Source organism: Porites lutea, chromosome 6 (genome assembly GCF_958299795.1).
Source record: "Porites lutea chromosome 6, jaPorLute2.1, whole genome shotgun sequence".
NCBI classification, from domain to species: Eukaryota; Metazoa; Cnidaria; class Anthozoa; order Scleractinia; family Poritidae; genus Porites; species Porites lutea.
The window spans coordinates 34,049,524-34,068,976 of NC_133206.1; the positions used below are offsets into that span (position 1 = coordinate 34,049,524).

The 19,453-nt window shown below is 40.0% G+C and overlaps 2 protein-coding genes across 2 annotated transcripts in view; one reads left to right on the top strand and one right to left on the bottom strand.

Moving 5' to 3' along the window:
• The window catches only part of LOC140940544 (uncharacterized), a 9,150-nt gene extending 4,901 nt beyond the window's left edge, over positions 1-4,249 (bottom strand). The window contains exons 1-2 of the mRNA XM_073389532.1: positions 4,058-4,249; positions 81-104 (exon numbers count right to left, since the gene is read on the bottom strand). Coding sequence (XP_073245633.1) covers positions 81-104; positions 4,058-4,142 — 109 coding nt within the window. The 5' untranslated portion in view covers positions 4,143-4,249. The remainder of the gene's footprint in view (positions 1-80; positions 105-4,057) is intronic.
• Positions 4,250-8,678: 4,429 nt separating this feature from the next.
• Positions 8,679-16,700, top strand: LOC140940154 (uncharacterized). Its single transcript, XM_073389054.1, has 10 exons — positions 8,679-8,984; positions 9,436-9,623; positions 10,060-10,143; positions 10,677-10,739; positions 10,947-11,005; positions 11,562-11,755; positions 12,266-12,815; positions 13,252-14,938; positions 15,844-15,972; positions 16,483-16,700. The coding sequence occupies exons 1-10, from the start codon at positions 8,732-8,734 to the stop codon at positions 16,582-16,584; spliced, it is 3,309 nt and encodes a 1,102-aa protein (XP_073245155.1). The 5' UTR covers positions 8,679-8,731; the 3' UTR covers positions 16,585-16,700.
• Positions 16,701-19,453: the final 2,753 nt, after the last annotated feature.

Consider the following 19,453-nt stretch of genomic DNA (forward strand, 5'->3'; position numbering starts at 1 on the left):
TGCGCATGCGTAATGTAGGGGCATACCGCGAAACCGCTAAGCAAAAGAGTTATAGCAGTTTAACTTTTCAATAAATGTACCTGACAGCTTTGACCATTCCGGAGCTGCAAATAAAAAAACAAAATGTTCAAATCATAAACGTCGATAACGCATTCTTTGCAGTACACTCACCACATAGACTAAAATGGGCAAAGTTTGACAATTCCTATCTATATTCACGACTAAGAGACGGGAATGGGTATGCAGCTCGAACTGTGGAGCCTGAGTGTTTAATGCCGTCCAAGTAACATACAAAGTTCAACATCATAACTAAAGAATGGTATACAAATATTGCTAAATAAAGTCACTCAGGCTAAACTATTCACGTGCGCCGCCCGATACGAAAACCCAAAAACCCAATGGGAAAAAATTGAGGACGTATTCCCCAACCGATGCGGTCGCATAACCTCTGGGGGTTAAAGGTAAAAATTGAATCGATAGATGAATAAAGTAAGACATAAAGATAAAAGCTGATATTTCGAGAGCTGAGATGAATACATTACAACTGTCAAAACCTTATATACCTAATAACAATAGAGTCAATTAACGCCATAGCGGCTCACGTGCGTTCACACCAATAGGAAAGTATTTACATTCTCTGTCACTGCCACTACGTTTAGCTCCGCCGAACGTAAATACATTTATTTTAGCTGCAGGATGACGTTTGTAAACTCAGAGCCAAAGCTGAAATATTTGTTCACATCCAGGAAGGTTACCCTCTTTGGTTTCCTAGGCCTACAGTTTTCTCAGTCAAAAAGGAGAAAGAAGTATCGTCCCTGTTACTGGGAGGTTCTGGAGACTGGGACACAGAAAAATGAAAACCGCGTGAAGAGCGGGGAGAGGCAAAAGAAAGCCCGCGAAAATACGAGGAACCATAGTGGTGGCTACCACACCACCCTTGTAGCCCTAATATTTCCAAAGCGGAGTTGACCAATCATAATGAAACTGTTCTAAGTAGGCAAGCTTCTAATAATACTCGTTGAAAAGAAAAGGCGACTATAAGTACATTTCCAACAGCACGTCCCTCTTGGTAATCTTTTGTCCTCTTCTATCAGAAATTGTCACCCGCCAACTTCTACCCACTTAGATTAAAAAGAAGCGATCATGTTTCTTTCGCTTATTAGTTTATTGGGGACGTGGCTGATGTCAAGTTTCATCGTGCTACAGTTCATGGTGCGCAATACGCCACTTTCTAAAAATATTTCAGACAAACTGTTTTTTTTTCTCACCAAGTCGCTGCAAAATTTCCCACAAAGATAATTTCCGTTAATCTTACTGGACTCGAGCCAATCGTAGTAAAGTCTGTAAAGTATTACGTAGCTGGATATTCTGGAATGCCGTTCTCTGAGAGGCCTTTTGCTTTGGGATTGTTTTTTAGGAAAACAAATGAAGCAGCAGTAGTTTGTTTTGTTTGTTCAAGACATTGTCAGCTTGTGACCGTATGTTAGCAGGGAAGAAACTGCAAAATTTAAAGAGTCCCTAGCTTTAGTATTCTTCCGAGCGTTTGCAGTCTTTTTATTTGAAGCGAGAAATAGTTTAGCCTCCCACGCTAGCCTGCATAGCTGGCGGTATTGTGTACTAGGCGAGGGAGATTTGGCGGCGGAGCCGCTGTACCAGTCGAGTGAGAGTTGGGCTCCGCCGCCGAAACTTTAATCACACAATACCGCCAGCTGCGCAGGCTACCTCCCACGCAGGCGTTTACAAGGGAGCTCGTATTTCGTCCTTTTATTTTCGTGTTCATGTTGACGCTTTCTCAATTTAGCGGAGCCGACTATCTCGTAGTCTCCGTTGCAGCCGTTTTTTAGCGTTGCGTGACATCCAAAAAACGGCTGCGAGGGAGACTTACTATCTCGGAGCCTGGAACAGGCTACCCTCCCCAGAGAACAAAATCCCAGCTCCCCTAAAACGTCATGCCTGGGATCGGAAGGCTAGAAATAGTTCAGCACTATCAAGTTTGAATTTGGTTTTGGGTTTCGAACGGACGTGTCCGGTTAAAAAAGCTTAGTCATGCACCGAGGTGACACCCGGGGAACGGGGGGTGAGAACTCTAACAAAGGCTGTTTGGGCAGTCCTATGAATAACTTTATGTCCTCCCGGAAATTTCGTCGACCCTCCCGAATTTTTCGGTGGCATTCCCCATAAATGTTTAACTTCCCAAAATTGTTTTAACAATTAAAATTAAAATTTTGATAAGAGAGTTTTTGCAGCTTCTTGCTAATTATGTAACTTGTTAATTATCTAACCTTAGTTATTTTTCGTTTAGAGGGTATCATGTTAACACAGAAAGACTGTCAAACTTTTTAAGTATATGAAATCGTGTTTTTTTGTTTTTTAATCACCGATGAATCAGGCGAGCAGTGAAGGGGCCAACCAGTAGGGGGGTCTGGGGGCATGCTCCCCCAGAAAATTTTGAAATCTTGGTGCTCTGAAACGCCATTTCTAGTGTTCTGAGAGGAAAAATTCTGTCCAAAATGTTCTCTAAATCAATTGTCCTTTTTATGCTTATTTTTATTGGCGTGACTTCGCGTAGAAGTAGTCAATTTTATTTTATACAAGTTGTGCGGTTTTTGAAATTGCTCTGGGTATCACTTTCATCTAAGTATACTCTGTGTGGTGTCATTGTATGAGTATCAAAAGAATTCAGTTGAAAATTTCAGAACTGTCGAAATCGGAAATTTTCCTATCCCGAACGCATATTGATCGGGATTCGGGATTTTTGAGCAAAATCGGAAGGACCCCGACGAGATCAGGATGATTTTAATCAACTACTTTTTATGGCCTCATTTGTGTTTAACAAGGTTAAATGAGTCTCGTTTTTTTCTTACATAATTCTTACGTACTTCTTTCAAGTTTTCCAGTATGCAATCAGTGGAATGTGCTCTTAAAACTCATTAACGCGCAGCGTAAAAATACTCCTAAACTAATGAATTATGGGATCTGGTGCTAACTGATAGTGTGTGCCTTGGACCGGTACGGTTCTTGTGTCAATCCGCTGGGGATTGCACGCGGTCAATCGCACTCGAACTTCATGCTATTTTAGATGGAAACGTTGCTGATTGGTCTTTTCATATCATGGGGAGTTCAGCCGTTTTCAAGTGTCAAAATACATAGAATACAGCGCATACACTGGGTGCATATCACTGTATATATACTGTTTGATAATATGTGATATCAAATCTTTGCTCAATGTCCCGGAAATATCTCATATTTCCCGAAAAATTTCCCAGGTTTCCTGATTCCCGGCAAAATCTCCAGATTCCCGGAATAAATGTGTTTTTCTCCCGAAACAGCCCTCGTTAGAGCTGTCACCCCCCGTCGGGGAATTTTGACATCCTAAAGTTGGATTAGTCTAGTACGACAATTATGATTAAAAATGCGTAAAGTTTTCCTCAATGGCTCTTTTAAAAAGCGGACTTTTAGGTTAAAGAAATATCAATTTTTAGTGAAACGCGTTTTGAAACTACCTACGTTTGAGCAGCGAGGTGCAGCGTAAAAGTTTGGATTGTATCGGATCATGGATAGGATTTAATACCCTAGCCCATTACTCTCTAATAAATTTACTTTGACTTTTACCATTGGACTGTACTAGAGGTCGTTGCAGGTAGATTTCCAAGACTTCCCACAATGTACAGTTTTTAGGTTGCTTGACCTATTTTTGCGGCTTCGAATTTTCAAGACGGTCCAAAGTCCAGGCCAAATTCCTAGACTCCAACTCCGTAAACGCACAAACGTCTCACGCCTGTACAAGTTAGTTTTCGAAACACACTGAGAGTTGTCAAAAATTACCATTCTCTGATATATACCCTTCAAATGAAACCTTAGATTATCAGCCTCCTCGCACGTGAAGAAGCAGGCTATAAATTAAACTATGACTGGATCATATTGTTATTTATCTGGCCTGCAGCAGTGTAAGCCAGGACAATATCGTTATGACGATGCTAAAACGTTTGCTCGATATGAACTAGCACACTAGAGAAATGAACGTTTTAAATTGCGCGTTGAAAAAGAAATGACTTACTGTCCGGCTTCTGCCAAGGCCAGCGCCACGCTTCGGCCAATGTTCCAAACAGAGCAAGGACCAAAAGAATAGGAATATTCAGCATCTGTTAGCTGTTTGAGACGAATAGTGTCTTGGTACAGACCGAAGCTACCTCAGAAAAAGAGGATTTGCTGATGAACCGTTCTAGGGCCAGGGCTAAAGTGCTCAAACTGGCTCAATGTCAAGTATATTGTGTGACGTCAATTACCGTTTCCGGTTCGATATAAATCAGTGACCAAATTTTCTTTAGGGAAACCCCCCTGTAAAAAGCGTTTGCTTGCTTGTAAATCAAGTGTACGGTCCTCTGGTCCCGGGGGCACTCAAGGGAAGTCTGGGTAGAGCTGAGCCGCCGAGGCCTTTAAACCCTAGCCTGTGAACAGGCCTTTGGTCGAGCAGGGAACCTTTCCTTGCTATTTTTTTCCCCAAACAAAGAGCCTGTTCACAGGCTATTAAACCCCGACCCTGTTTATTAAGACAAAAATTGTTCATTTCGCTACCCTGTTTAAGACAGGAGACACCACTATTTGCCCCTGATTTGCCTTGTTTTGCATACAGAATTAAGTAATTTTTCACCCTAAAATCGTGGAAATAAAATATTGGTATTGCAAATATAGACCGCTCATCGCAAGTCTTCACAGTCAAAAAACGAAACCCTTTAATAGTGAAATTGTATACCCTGTTTAAGACCTTGAAAACCATACCCTGTTCAGCGGCACATACCCGTATAGGCCAAATACGGAAGTGCCCCCCACTCCCAAGCCTCTGGTTTTATCAACATCCTAGAGTGTTTACGAAGAAGAGAGACACGATTCTGACACTAGTTCTGACTCTTTATGAAAGAAAAGGGGATATGATCTATGAAAACAGCTGTAAAAATCGACGTCAACTACACTTGTGTCTACGACAACTTTCATATATGTAAATTTTTGTCTTTTTAAATGGACATTGTAATTTTTTTTTCAATGTTTTATTGATTTATGTTAACAGAGGGCCACAAGTTTATCAGTTTAGATCATAACTGCCAAGTATTACCCTAGAGGGTCTCGATGGAGTGGTAGCTTTGACGGTTAATTTTTTCCAATTTTGACGGTTAGATTTTAGAGCTTTTGACGGTTGACGGTTATTAAGTGGAAATTTAGTCCAAAAGTTAAAGTAAATATCAACTTCTGTATGGAGCTTGTCTTGGCCTTTCAATTATGAAATTTCGAAATATTTTCAGATATAACTGTGGTTGAAAGGTATTGTAATTACTAGGAAAGAGTGTTTTGGAGGACATGGGAACTGGTTTTTCCAGTTTGGAGATTCTTCAGGAGCCAGAATCCCTGGGGGATCAGTTGACTTCAAACTCTTTTATGGTTAATCTCGACCTGCATTTTGACGGTTAACGGTAAAAAATAACCTTTTTGACGGCTGACGGTAAAATTTTAGGCCGTTTGACGACTGACGACACTGACGGTTAACTTCATTGAGACATTGAGACCTTCCTATAAATAAAGGCGTAGGCACTTCACTTCACTTCACTTGAATGGCCCACTGTCAGTACATAGAACCTATTGCGTGCGTAGTGCTTAGTCTAGCCTGCGTAGCAGGCGTCGAAAAAGGCAGGGGATAGGGAGGAAGGGAAAGGAGGGGAAAAAGGAAGGGGACTGGTGAGTTCCCGACAAATCAAATTAATTCCCCCGTAGCCACAGGGTTCAGCCTTGCGTTCTGATTGGCGAGTGTAGCGAAACTTGATTGACAGTAAACGTAATCGGACCACTAGAAAATTGGTGAGCGTTATGCAAAAACACAGGCTTCTCAGAGCAGGCGCTCCTCAACCTCGTCCCCAGGGCTTTTCCCTTTTCGGAGGGAGAGAAGCGACGACCGGAAATGCGTCTGCGCTTCGCAGGCTAAGGTAACAAGTGATCAAGCAATTGATACATTAAGATTAATTTTAGCATCATGGAAATGCAAATCGCAGGTATAATTAATAAGAATAGTAAAAAATCAATACACTTACAATCTGGCTTCTGCCATGGCCATCTCCATGCACTGGTATATGTGACCAAAATGAGGATGGTTATGATAGATTTCATTTTTCAAAATTTGTGAAGATGATTGTCCTGACACAGCCACCCTGAGTAGTATCTTAGTGATATAATCTGCTTGCTTCAGTCGGTTTGATCCCAACAAGCTCTGCCGAACCAATAATAGAAAGCAATCAGTGAAATAATTTAAACAGCCTTAAATTTCTTTACGCATTTGTTGAGCTTGGTAGCCGGTTTTCATAAAAACAAGCAATTACAGGGCTTTTTCCATTGATGGGCTATTTGTGCAGGGTACCTCTGCATCTGTGCAATTAGCGGTTGAAATAATACATAGTACTGAATAATGAAACGTACGAGCACAATGGAGCTTACTTACAACCTGTACACAAACAAATTGAATAACGAACAATTTGTTATTGTTTTTTTTCACAGGTTTAAGGCAAATTGTGAGTAAACATAATTTCACTGAACAAAGCCCTTTGAATTTGTACATTTATCAGCTGCTGGAAAAAAGGGCCGATACCGACAAACGAGTGTTGATATGACGTTAATTGCCTGCGTATGAATTTGTACTTCAGTGTTTACAAAGCACATCAAATGACTGACGCCCGGCATTATTAGCTTCTGAAAACACAGTTATTTTACTATTTAAATTGTAGTATTCTGTTGAATGTTAAATAAAAGTAAGGAATATTTCTTTTAATAGAACAGATCGGCCAGCTTAACTGTGACCGATGTATGTTATGTGCCAGTGTTCACTTCTAAATTTTGGAACTGTCCAGACTGTCATTTTTTATCGATCAAGTGTTAGGGAAATAACTTATTACTCTCTACCCTCATCTGAGTTGTTGCGATTTTTAGTTCAAAACAGTGTACAAAAGCAACCAGTATCATATCACCCAGGTTTTAAGGGAGAGATGAAGGTATCCAGTCACTAAGGAGAGGGGGCGGGGACTGCCTCAATGAATTTTTCCTTGGCAATGGTGGGCCTCAGTTTAGCCTTAAAATAAGCCAGGGCTAGAGGTAAAGATTCACCAAAATTCTGTTCACTGACGGTGGAACGTTTGGCGGTCTTGCAGAGTTTTTCATTCTATGAAAGCAGAAACTCAACCCCTTATGAGTTCCCGATGAAAGATATAGAAAGGGACGTTCGTCACGCAACGTCTCACCTCGATGGCTACTGTTTATGTGCCCAGCGGTATCGCCCTTGAGACGTGGAACGAAAAATGGCGCAGGCCACAAGCAACATGTGACAAAATATGTTTTCTTTTTCACGATCGCACAGCCAGAATTTTTCAAAACTGCTCGTTCAGGTAACTGCAGAATATATTCTTTGTTTCCGCAGTTAGGTATAGTGCGACCTTGAGGTGCGTGAAGTTTCAGAAACATCACTGTTGAACTGTCTGTTTCCGGCGCTCGCCGGACGTGTTCTGTCATTTTATTACGATTTTAAGGCTATCGATTGCATGATTTGACAATAACTTAGAATTTTAGAAAAGCAAGCTTTGTCTTGTTTTCTCATACAGTTCGATATCTTTTGCTTGAGCCAAAGACTGTTGGAGTGTGGAGAATAATAATTATACTAGCTAGACAGCTGAACACTGGTATGTTTAGACAATGGCAAGAAATCGAAACCAGCTGACGCGCTGTTGTCAGCTTTAATATTATAATACAGTTAAAATACAGTTATCAATTCCTTTAGTTACTTGGCAGCAACATCTTGGAATTCTCTCCCTGACCATTACCGCACTATTTCTGATTTTACTTCTTTTCGACGACTGATATCTACTGGGAACAATAATTTACTTAAAAGGGCAGGAACTGCAAACCTTTCTACATCATGATAATTTGCAAGTTAGTTGTCTAGGTAGTTAGTTATCTTTTTTGCTATATAGAATTAACTTTTTATTATAATTATTTATTAATGTAGTTGGCTCGAAGATATTAGCACTTGAGTGCTACACTGTAAATTCGAGGGTAAATAAAGTTTATTGATTGATTGATTGATTGAAAACTCGCGAGAAAGAACCTGTATTTTCCCCGGTTAGCCTAAACAGGTCCTTAAATAAGTGGTTATCAGTACAAATTTAGGCTATTTAGGTTCTTATTTTTTGAAGAAAAAAATACATTGCAGCTAAGAGTAATTATAAAATCTACATACTTTTACCTTGCAGTTAGAGTGATAAGGCACCTATTGAGGAGAATCTTGAATGTTGACTTATCTTATCTGCCCAAGTGTACAGAATTTTTTTTTTATAGGTTTTAGAAAATTACCCGTTTCAATTTTAGGCTAAACAGTCTTGTATAGAGGGATGTAACTGGCAATTTTAGCCTACATGTAACAGGTTCTAAATACCAGGTTCTTACTCTGATTTTTGCTGTACCATGTTTCGATCAAATATGACTTATTTTTTGCGGTAAACTATGATAATCTGCCGATTTAACTATTGTCTTGATGTCTCTCTGCTGTGAGGGTCAATAGTGGGATATAGAAATTCTTGTCATCTTGTATTTAATGACTCATTAATAAAAAGTCCTTTGTATCATCTTTTTCATCTGCGTATTCTAGCCCTGTCTATTCATGGATTGAAAAACCAATATGATATGTTAAATTACCAGTAAGCTGATGGACAGCAGCAGCAGTGAAGAGGAAGACTTTGAAGGTTTTGTTGTTACTCCAGAAGAAAAGTTAAGTTATAAAGCATGGACAAGGAAGAGAAGAGCTTCAGAGGCCTTTAACGATAGTAGTGATGATCAGCTAAGTGAAGATGACGACAATGAAGGTGATGATGATGACGAGGAGGACAACCAACAAGAAAATGATGATGACGATGATGATGATGATGATGATGATGATGATGATGATGATGATGACCAAGGTATATTGATGTTACAGTTTTTTTTTCCATTTCTAAATCACTCATTTTCCATGATACAAAATCCCATGATATATTAAGAAGGAATCCATCAGGAAATTACATAATTTTATTTTCAGTAAAAACAACATTTTAAGCCATATATGGCATTTTTTTTTCTTACACTTCATAAGGGCTAATTAAATGTAATAAGTTATATGAAATAACTTCAAAGATAAGGTTCTTATGGAGTGAAATTTTGTGCATGATGATTTTACCTATGCTTTCTAAATTCCTGTGAAATTGAAATTTATTTTTTGGGGCTCTCATAAAGAAATTGTCTTTGGTGTCATGACAGGTAACTAATAACATCTATAGCACTTGAAGAGTGTAAAAAAGAGTGCGATATGGCTTAAAATATTCTGGTACAAGGTTTTTGTCTACTAAAGATTTCCTGATTCTCCTTGGCCTGCAGATGAAGAAAATGACGGACTTGATAATCCAGTGGATGAAGTAATTATTGAAGAGTCAGGTGATGAGATGTCCTCTGGCAACACTGATCAGTGTCCAGTGTGTCTTATGTCCCTCAAGGAACAGCTTCTTGGGACACCCAACAACTGCACCCATGTGTTTTGTTTTGACTGTATCCAGGAATGGGCAAAGGTGAGAATAATCAGATTTAAAAATCATTTGCAATCACATGCGACTGAAACCCAAGCATAGCTGCAGCTGTAGATGTTGGGCTTGGCATCAGTTAACAGCATGGCTGTGTGATTTACATTTGGGCACCCACCTTAAAATCAGGTCTTGGGATTGGTTCTGCTGTGACCAGTTCCTGGATTTGTTTCCTTGTACATGAAATTCTGAGTTCATCTGCCCCTTCACCTTAATAGATCAGCAACTTTTTTGCCCACCCACCTTTTTTAATCCCAGCAGATATACCCTTAAGTTTTTCCCAACATGACTATTCATACAGATGTAGTACACAAGATGTACATCAATGCATTGTTTTGTACTAACAGTTTGGCATAAAGGTAGTTTCTTAAATTTATGTGGCTGAAAGTCAGACTTACGCTTGATTAAAACTACATATTCATAGAATGCTACTACCTGTCCAGTGGGAAGGAAACCATTCAGTGAAATATTGGTTCATGCTTCAAAGAAAGGACTAGTCCTGCAAAGAGTAAGTAAATGTTCCTACTGGTATAATTCAGAATTTCTTTTATCATTCATCAAACAATATTCAATTCTTGGTGTTGCAGAAATTACTTTTCGTAAGATTATTATTTTGTTTTGGTGTGGTTATTTTCTGGTGTGTCTTTCCATTCTTTTGTATTTTAGGAGGATGTATCCACTGAGGCCTTCAGCCTCAGAATTAGCTGGGGGATTGGAGCCAATCAGAAATGGCAGAATATTTTGAATGAATTACTGGGGCTTGGTCTCAATAGTTCAAACATTGACAGCCCCTTCCTCTGGATAAGTCACTATCCATTGGATAAGTAAAGTTAGGGAAACCGATTGTATTATCCACTGGGTAGGTACTTATCCAGTTGATAGTGGTATCCACCTTTTCATCAACTTACATCTGGTGTTTACCCAGGACTGCAACCTGTACTCAAATCCTAGTCCTGGAATTTCCTGTATTATTTTTTGTCAGACATTAGTGGAACATGAAGAGTAATAAAACATGCTTGAAATTAATTTTATCATTTGTAGATTCCAGTTGAGGAGCGACAAGCAGAACATGATGAAGAGGAAGATGATCCTACCTACTGTGAGGTATTTTGTAGCTATAGCAAATTTGAAATTCAATTTTGCTACATGTATTTGTCTGTTCAGTTATACATGCAGATCACACAGGCTGTAGAGAAATCAAAATGCAGCGCGAACAATTGTTATATAGAGTTTACAGTCATTTCCAGCCATGGGTGTATGTATATTACAATTTTCATTTTCAACTTCCAGTGCTCTTTTTTAATTCACCAGGTTTGTGGTGAATGTGACAGAGAAGACCGAATGCTGTTATGCGATGGATGTGACAATGGGTGAGATTAAAACAGCTTATAATATTGTTTGATGCAGTCTGGTGTAGTGCCTCAAAATTTAGTTCACATTTCAGCTTACAAAGAACAATAGGCAGTAACTTGTTCCTATGTTGGTTTGAGCCTCAAAGTACTCCTGCAGTTTTTTAGAGAGATTGTCGGTGACAAAGAATATGATTGTGTCAGTTTGTAGAATGTAGTTAACTTACACTGTATGTGCAGACGTCATGCAAGTCAGGCAGGTTAAAGAGTAACTTGACCTGGGGTAATACAAAGTCACTAAACTACGCCCTAATGTATGGTGCCTTATGCCGTATGCTGCAACTAAAATCTGAGAGGGACCCTGATACAAAGAAGGATAAAGGGAGTGGAATAATCCCTCATTTTAACGGGGGTGTGATATATCACAGTCTTAGTGAGTCATTCAGTCCTAGTCCTTACATTTCATTGTAACTGTAGCGTAGAATTTTCTTTTGAAATACAAGGGGTGTCCGTTATTTTTGTATCATAGGAGTTCAATTTTATCGAGGGCCGACTGCGCATTTGTGTTTGTTTTTAGTTACCATATGGATTGCTTAACTCCCCCTGCCGAGTTTGTACCGCTGGATGAGTGGTTCTGTCCATCATGCTCATCATACCAGGAACCGGAAGAACAAGAGGATGACCGCCCTACGGAATTAACACGCACGCGTACCACGCGCGGTAGACCACGAGGAAGTACTGCAAGAGGCGTCTCTATTTCAGACAGAACAGGTACAGTCGATGTGGATTTTTAGTATATTTTCTTTTTTTCATCAGTGAACTGCAAAGACCACTTGATGGTCCTCAGCGGGTATTTTTTCCCCTGCCCTTCCCCTAAGGGACTCTCGTCCGCTGCAAAGATTCCATCCTATACGTCGTTATGGCTGCTCGGGGTTAAAACAGGTTTTGGCTTAAAATAGCAGGCTTCCAAGGCTTGCTATGTACAAGTTACAAACAGGAACAAGAACAGATTTACAATAAGGACGACAGGCTGTCATTCGTCTTGTAAATTAGTGGCTTCCCAAAGAGCTTACATATATATTGCGAATGGTAAGCATCAATGGGAATAGCCATAAAACGAATGTAATCCAAAAATAATTTTCCATTGGAGGACATTGGAGCAAAAGAGATGTCTTGAATTGGCCCACCAGGTTCTTGATCAGGGTATTTCCAGTAAAAGCCTTCAACAGTAACGCCCACAGCTCAAGTAACAGATCTAACGGTATAATATCTTCCTGTTAGGGACAACACGGACAGCCCGAACGGTTGCCTCAACCCGAGAACGAGGCAGAACTATGCGAGGACAAGGCAGAGGGCGGGGAAGGAGTGGCAGTCGAGGCCGCGGTCGAGGAGGACGAAGTTCGAGTACTAGAGGACGGCGATCAAGTTCAAAAAAGAAAACAAGACGACGAAAGAAACGTCGATATGGAAGCAGCAAAGAAACAGGGTCATCGAGTAGAAAGCGGTCAAAAAAGACGTCAAAAAGAAAAACAAAGAAATCGACTAAGAAACGACGATTAGCAAAAGAAGAGGAAGTATCGCCGTTTATTTACGAACCAAAAAGGCGCGGCAAAACTGTTCACGCACGCTTGTTGGAGAGTTTGAGTGCTCCAGGTCCTTCAACTGAACCGTCACGTTCCACTTCAAGTGGAAGGGTACCATTTCCGAGCAGACTTGAACCGAGTTCCAGCTTTTCGTTGTTTGGCAACGCCTTTGCTTTGCATGATTTCGATGAGCAGAAAAATGATGTCCAAGAAGAAACTCCGAGGGTAGAACAAGCAACAGCGTGGAGGTAACGTTTTGGGTGAAACTGCGTTAACATTTACTTTAGCTAATTAGTTTTTTCTTTATCATTACAGCTAGATCAAGTTGGTCCAAAAGGCACGCAGGGTGTTTTCTCTATACCTGTTTATGTCAGTAATAGAGTCACAGTATTAGTGTAAAAGTGTCTTGAGTTAATACCACAGCACCTATGCATAATGCTAGTCGCCAGGAAAGGATAATGATCTCTTGCTGTCAAGTTTGAAGGAGACATAACTAATGAGCTTGACAAAGCTGTTTTGCAAAGAAGCGTCAACTTTATACTAGACACAACTCTTGTACCCTTGTACCCTTGTACCGAGAGGTGTATGCTAAATTCTGGAGGAACTATGAAAAACCTAAAATAAACAAACTCTATAAAGCAAGGATTTTAGTAATATTCTCATCTTTACCTTGTTTGTTTTCAGTTCGGAATCAGACAATCCAGATGTCCTTGGATCTATATTTCAAGGTTTGCACACGTTGCATAGTCCCAGCAGTCAGCTTTCACGTGACGGTAAACTGGTTGCGCGCGATGACCCCTCACGTGTCGAAAGATCTCCAGCCAGAAATACCGAGAATAGGGGAGATAGTGCAAACAATTTAAGGGACAAAAACCAGAGTGAAAAGGAAAAGGAAACACCCCTAGTAGAAAAGAAAGAGCCAAAGGAAGAAGGAATCATCATTTGCAAAGGAACTAACAATGCGACCGTCTCATCAGTTGACAATCCAGGAGGAAATAAAGACTGTTCGCTTGAAAAATCTGTTGAAAATCGTTTAAAGACGGCGGATTCTGCGTCTTGTGGCAAGCCAAAGGAAACAATACATCCTCCAAAAACATCTTCAACGTCTTCTTCGACACCGTTAAAACCTGTGTCTCCTAAACCCACATTGTATGCTTTCAGAATTCCTAAACGACGTTCATCTCTTAACTCTCAAAATGAATCAAAGCAAGTGTTCTCGGGTGTGGGCGTTGGCTCTACGAGTGATAAACATGATCAAGTTTCCGTGTGCTCCATTTCCAAGTTCAAAATACCCAAACGGACAAATAGTTGCGGTGACGACATCTCAATGAATAATTTTGCCAATGCAATGGTGACAAAATCAGACACTGCGTGCGTTGGACAGAAGCTAGGAACGTCTTGTAAGGAACAAAGAGTGCTGCTTTCAAATGTCACTTCTCCAAACAAGGGATTGCCTTCTTCAACTTGTGGTATAACGACTACACAAAGTTCTTCGGGTTTTGATAGAGTCAGGCATGTTTTGCACAAGAATTTGGAGCGAAAAAATGCTCCTAACTTATCAACTGACAGAAAGTCAAGCACAAGTTATTCAATTAGCTTGAGTAGATGTCACGCAAGTAAAATAAGCATCCCTCACAGTTATAATTCAGCTCCAACTGGAAGTACTTCCATTAATTCAGGATCTGTTAATGTGAACCGTTTTCAAATACGGAAAGGCATGTCCTCGCGTCACCCAGTGAACGCTGTTGATTGCAATTCGACGTCTTCCAGCGCGGGGAGAGAAACAAAGTCGAACAACGTGACAACTTGTCACGCAAAGAACTTTGGTGATGATCCTGCCTCCAATTTTTTTCCCCCTCTAACTGAAGAAGCGACGTTTAATGATAATTCCAAACCCGTGCGGGGCAAAGAGCAACGACGTAGTAACATTGAAATTCTAAAAATGCTGCAAGAAAAGCAGCGGAATATGAGGGAGCAGATGTTAGACGATCCTAAAGCTCCTCTTTCTCTCCGAAGACGCAGTAGCGATGAAGTAAATTCGAGGTCGCGGTCAAGTGAAAGACCGCACAGTTCAGATGAATTTGTAGTTTGCTCTCGTGCGGTTACTTTGCCAGTTGCTGTCGTGAAACCTTCACTTCACGTTTCGAGTCCGACAAAGGCTTCGTCAGCCGTACTTCAATCAATCATTTCTGACAGTTCACCCGTTAAGAGTATTGCAAGTGGAATCATTGACGCCCATAGCTCTTATTCTCGGAGTTTTCAAAGAGTGCATTCGGGTATTCACCCTCACTCCGGAGATAAACTGTCAAAACGAGGTCAAGATGAAAAGGTACCTGGTACAAATGGTGATCGAGATCAACAGAGAAAATTGGTGAGGATAAAAAAGATAGTTGATTAGTAGTATACTAGAAATAATACATGATTACAAATCCGCGTTCGTCTCTTACGAAACGAAGTCTAGTCGAAAGGAGTCCAGTTTCCCGGCCAAGATGCCCCTGATAAAATCAGTAGGGGTGGCCAATCGGCAGTCACCCGCGACACCTCGAAAATTTGTGGCTTTGTACCCCAGGAACACCAAGATTAGGACGCGTTCTGACGAACGCGATAAACTGACACTTATAATCGATGGCACACAAATTGTGTAAGTGCAACGTACCTAGGAGCCATCACAGGGTTACCTCCTTAAAGAGGTGCACTGACCAACATTGATTTGGGGAGGAGGGGGGACCTTTATTTCTTCCTTTGCTTGGCTAGCTACCTTTTCTCGACAGTTTCGTCAAAATTTGTAGAATTGGATGGGAAAAACACGCAGTGGATTTTTTTAAAGTTATTTGTTTTGTTTTCTCTTTAGTTCTTTTTCTTCGCTTACTAGGAACCTAAAGGAGTCCAATCTAAAGTCATTTAATTTGAGTACTATGCATGTCATGTGTAAAATGCCGAAAGCAAATAATACCACACGAAAGATCAGCAAATATGTAAATAATTTTAAGTAGTTATAGCACTGGACTTCAGTCGTCCAACTCAAACTTTAGAACTACAGTTCTTGGCTCCTTTGCACTATGGGGATAAAAAGCCCAAAAAGTCGTGCAATTCTCCTGCGAGCTAGTCACAGTTCTTCATTTACAGCTAATAAATCCAAAGGTAATTGACAGGATTTCAAAGTACAGTTTGTGACAAATCCGCGCTTCTTATTGGTGCATTTGTCATGAGTAACTGATCGCTTACTATTGGACCTACAAATTCAACCTTTTCAAATACTTTTTTTAATTTGTTCAGGGAATAGCACGTCTCCAGCGACATCAACAAATCGTAGACGAGGTAAAGTTAGCCCTGAAGCCATTTTATAGACAAGGAAAGATCACTAAAGATGACTACAAGCTAATAATGAAAAAGAGCGTGGAAAAGGTTTGTGAGATGTTTGTTCTTGGAGACCATTTGCTTAAACTGAAACAGAATTGATGTACTATGCAAATTTCCAGTATGTTCCAGATGTGATGCACACAAGTAGAAAATTTGGAATGTGGTCGATTTGTCCTGTATCAGTGTAAGAATAAAATTGCACGTGCCACTGAGATACCGCATATTGTATGTGCATATTGCTTAGTCAGTCAGGGTTACAGCCATTCATTATTCGTTGTGAGACTAAATATTAAGCTAAATAAGACGTGTGTATGTTCATGCGTTTCACGATTATTTCAAGGACAGCGAAAATTTGTAGTAGCGAAAAAAAAAATCTGTCGCAAAAAAGGGTTTCACTAAACGAAAAAACCGAACGCACTCAAAGAAACACTGAAAGTACTGTTAGATTCCAGCCCGGCACGTATCGCGTTTTCCATTATAAAGTAAAGAAGAATGAAGAAATTTTCTTTTTCTGAATTCTGTGGGATGTTTAATTTTATTTGTATTTATTGGCAGATTGAAGAATCCAATAGCAGTGTGGATCGTGACAGAGTTGGCCGACTTGTGAAGAAGTATGTGCACAAAATTAAAGGCGTTGACATTGCTACCCTACCTTAGACTTCGACGTTTAACGTTTTTTACGCCCACTTTGAGATGGCAGCCTTTGACATATACTTATGGTTACCTCAATATCGGTTGAAAGTGTAAATTTGGCAAATTTATATTTCAAATAAACAGCACTATGATACCTTTATATTTTGATTGTCACAATATATGTGTGGTATTTTTCCTGGGCATATTTTTTGCCCGCCTCTCTTCCTCGCCCCGCCCTCCCCTCATAGAACTGAAAGCTTTTGTGATGGATCTTGGCATGTTTTTAAGACGCCAACATCCTAACAGATACGTAGAGATGACGTCACTTACAACTTAAATGACGCGCACATAAATGAAGAAATCAGTGACACTTTTCACTATACTTTTGGATTATGTTTTGTGGCTTCAGCAGTCTATTTTTATTGATGCCTTTGACATCTATGATCAAGCATTCCTGGCTATTACCCCGCTGATCCTCATTCGCCACTTTAGAAACGAAAAGGGAACTGGAGCAGAAATGTGCCCCGCAATTCTTTCTGGGGTCGTTACCTTAGGAACGCGCCGGTCAGCTATTGACCATTTTCTCCCTGTCCAGTGACAATCCCAGAAGTCTTTGCGCCGGAAAGTAAACTCGACCTAGTTTTCTTCTCGTTTCTGAAGTGGCGAATAAGCTCTATCAAATGATCAACCACAACATTATTCACCTGGCCTCGGTTCCTGAAAAGCCGATTAATCTATCCTCCGAGTAGCAGTTAATCCACGATTAAATTTCTTATTCCCCGGATAACTAATCGTGGGTTAAAAAGTTGTTCCTGAAAGCGAAATTATCACGCGATTACCTAATCCCAGATTAGTGCTAAAAACCGGTTTAACGAGTTTTTCGACCGTCTGCTTCTGAAAAAATATGACGCGAAAAATTGGCGACAGCGCATGGTTTCTTCTCGTCTGCCATAGACATTTGATTGACTCTCGGTCAAACCTATATCTGCTGCGACTTTCTTCGTCTGTTAATTGTCGAGGTCCATTTCTCGCCGATGGAGCTTTCGCGTATTTGTGAAACAGTAGGTCTGTCATTTTGTTTGTTTTGACAAACTTTCCCCCCCGATTAGTGAGTTAATCGTCCTCGCTAGGTGGGTTAAATTTAACACGTAGTTTGTTCCTAGATTAGTCTTAATCGTGCTTTCGGGAACAAAATCTAATCGTGGGATAAAATTTATTCCGCGATTAGCGATATTTAATCCTGGATAAGCGATAATCGGCTGTCCAGGACCCGGGGCCTGTTTAAGGTTTGGGGAGTAAGAAAAATTGCAAAAAGGTTTAATGGTACTTACATTTTTGTTCTTCATGGAACTAGTGCAATCTACCGTTCAGAGTGGAGCTCTGAGAGAAAAAAATAGTCAAATCAATGATTGTGGCGTCACATGACTTCATAAATCGGCTATTTTGAATTTCGAGGCAGCCATTTCTGACCCCTCAGATGAACAGTTACTAATGCAGTCAGCAAAAATAACGATTTTATTCTTAAAAGAACAGTGTGAAAGCTATTGCCTCCATCCTGTTCAGACAAACTTTGCTTGAGTTTAACGCATTTTTGGTCTTATAATGCTATAGGTCTCACGGTTCAATCAGAATTTTGAGTGAATGGGAGAAAATGTGTGAAAAATGGTTATACTAACGGAGAATGACCTAATAAATACGCTATAGTTCATTTAAATGCAGTTGCTTAGTTGAGATCCTCAGTAAGAAAAAAAATACATTTTCCTCCGACAAACCAAAACTTTAACCGGAAAATGTAAAGGTAAGTCTCATTATTAAGTTTTAAAGGAAATACAATTGACTCCCGATGACTCGAACCCTCGCTAACTCTAACCTCGCGCTAACTCGAACCAAAAGCGATTTCCCCTGGATTTCCATCATACATTTACACTAATTTTGCCCTCTGTAACTGGAACCCTCGATAACTCGAACCTCCCGCTAACTCGAAGTATTTTTGGTTTCCCCTCTGATCATTTCTATATAATTTTACCCTCGATAACTCGAACCATGTTTTGAGCCCTTAAAAAGTCGGGGAAAACAATGTATTGGCGTCCAAAACATTGGAGTCTCCCACTGACGTGTTGTAGACATATAGTTTACTGGTGGAGGCTGATGTTGTTTGTCACAAATCTAACGTGAAACAGCTTTACTTCTCAATACAGTAAAACGCTCTATTTAGGCAATGTTTTGTTACGTTACGTTCTGATTTATAATTTAGAAGTATCTCTCAATTGTCACTTAGGGACTGTGCAATAATTACCTGGAGGGGGGGAGGTTGGAAAATTAGAGGGGAGGGCATGGAAGAAAATGACAACAAGAGAGAGGGGGGCTGGATGTAAAATTTAATACATACAAGGGGGGGCATTACTTTTTCATTCCTTTTTGCAAACTGGAAAAGTAGTGGAAGAGTTATTAGAGTTCAAATATAAATACTAACACTGGAATAAAACTGAAAAATTTATCAACTCTAAGGTGTTCTCATCTATGAATTGTTGTTGTGCTATCTGTCATGCAGTAGGAAAGGAATGCCTCTGTTATATATGTTAAAACAGTGCTGCTTTATTTGCACTAGGATTTAATAAAACAGGAAACTTTAATTAAAAGTTGCAAAAGTAGCACTATAATGTTATTCAATGGAAAAGAAAGATGCCAATGTTAGCACACATGGCATCATAATCTAGCAGAATGAAAAACCCAACTGTTAAAATTTTGATGGGAGATCCCGCTCCTATTTGAAAGATTGTTATTGATTAGCTGGGAAAACAATAGGGACTGTCACATAACAATGCCCCTATCCCTGAAAACAATGGAGGTGTAGATTAAAGGGGACCAGGGAAATAAGAGGTTTAGAACGGTG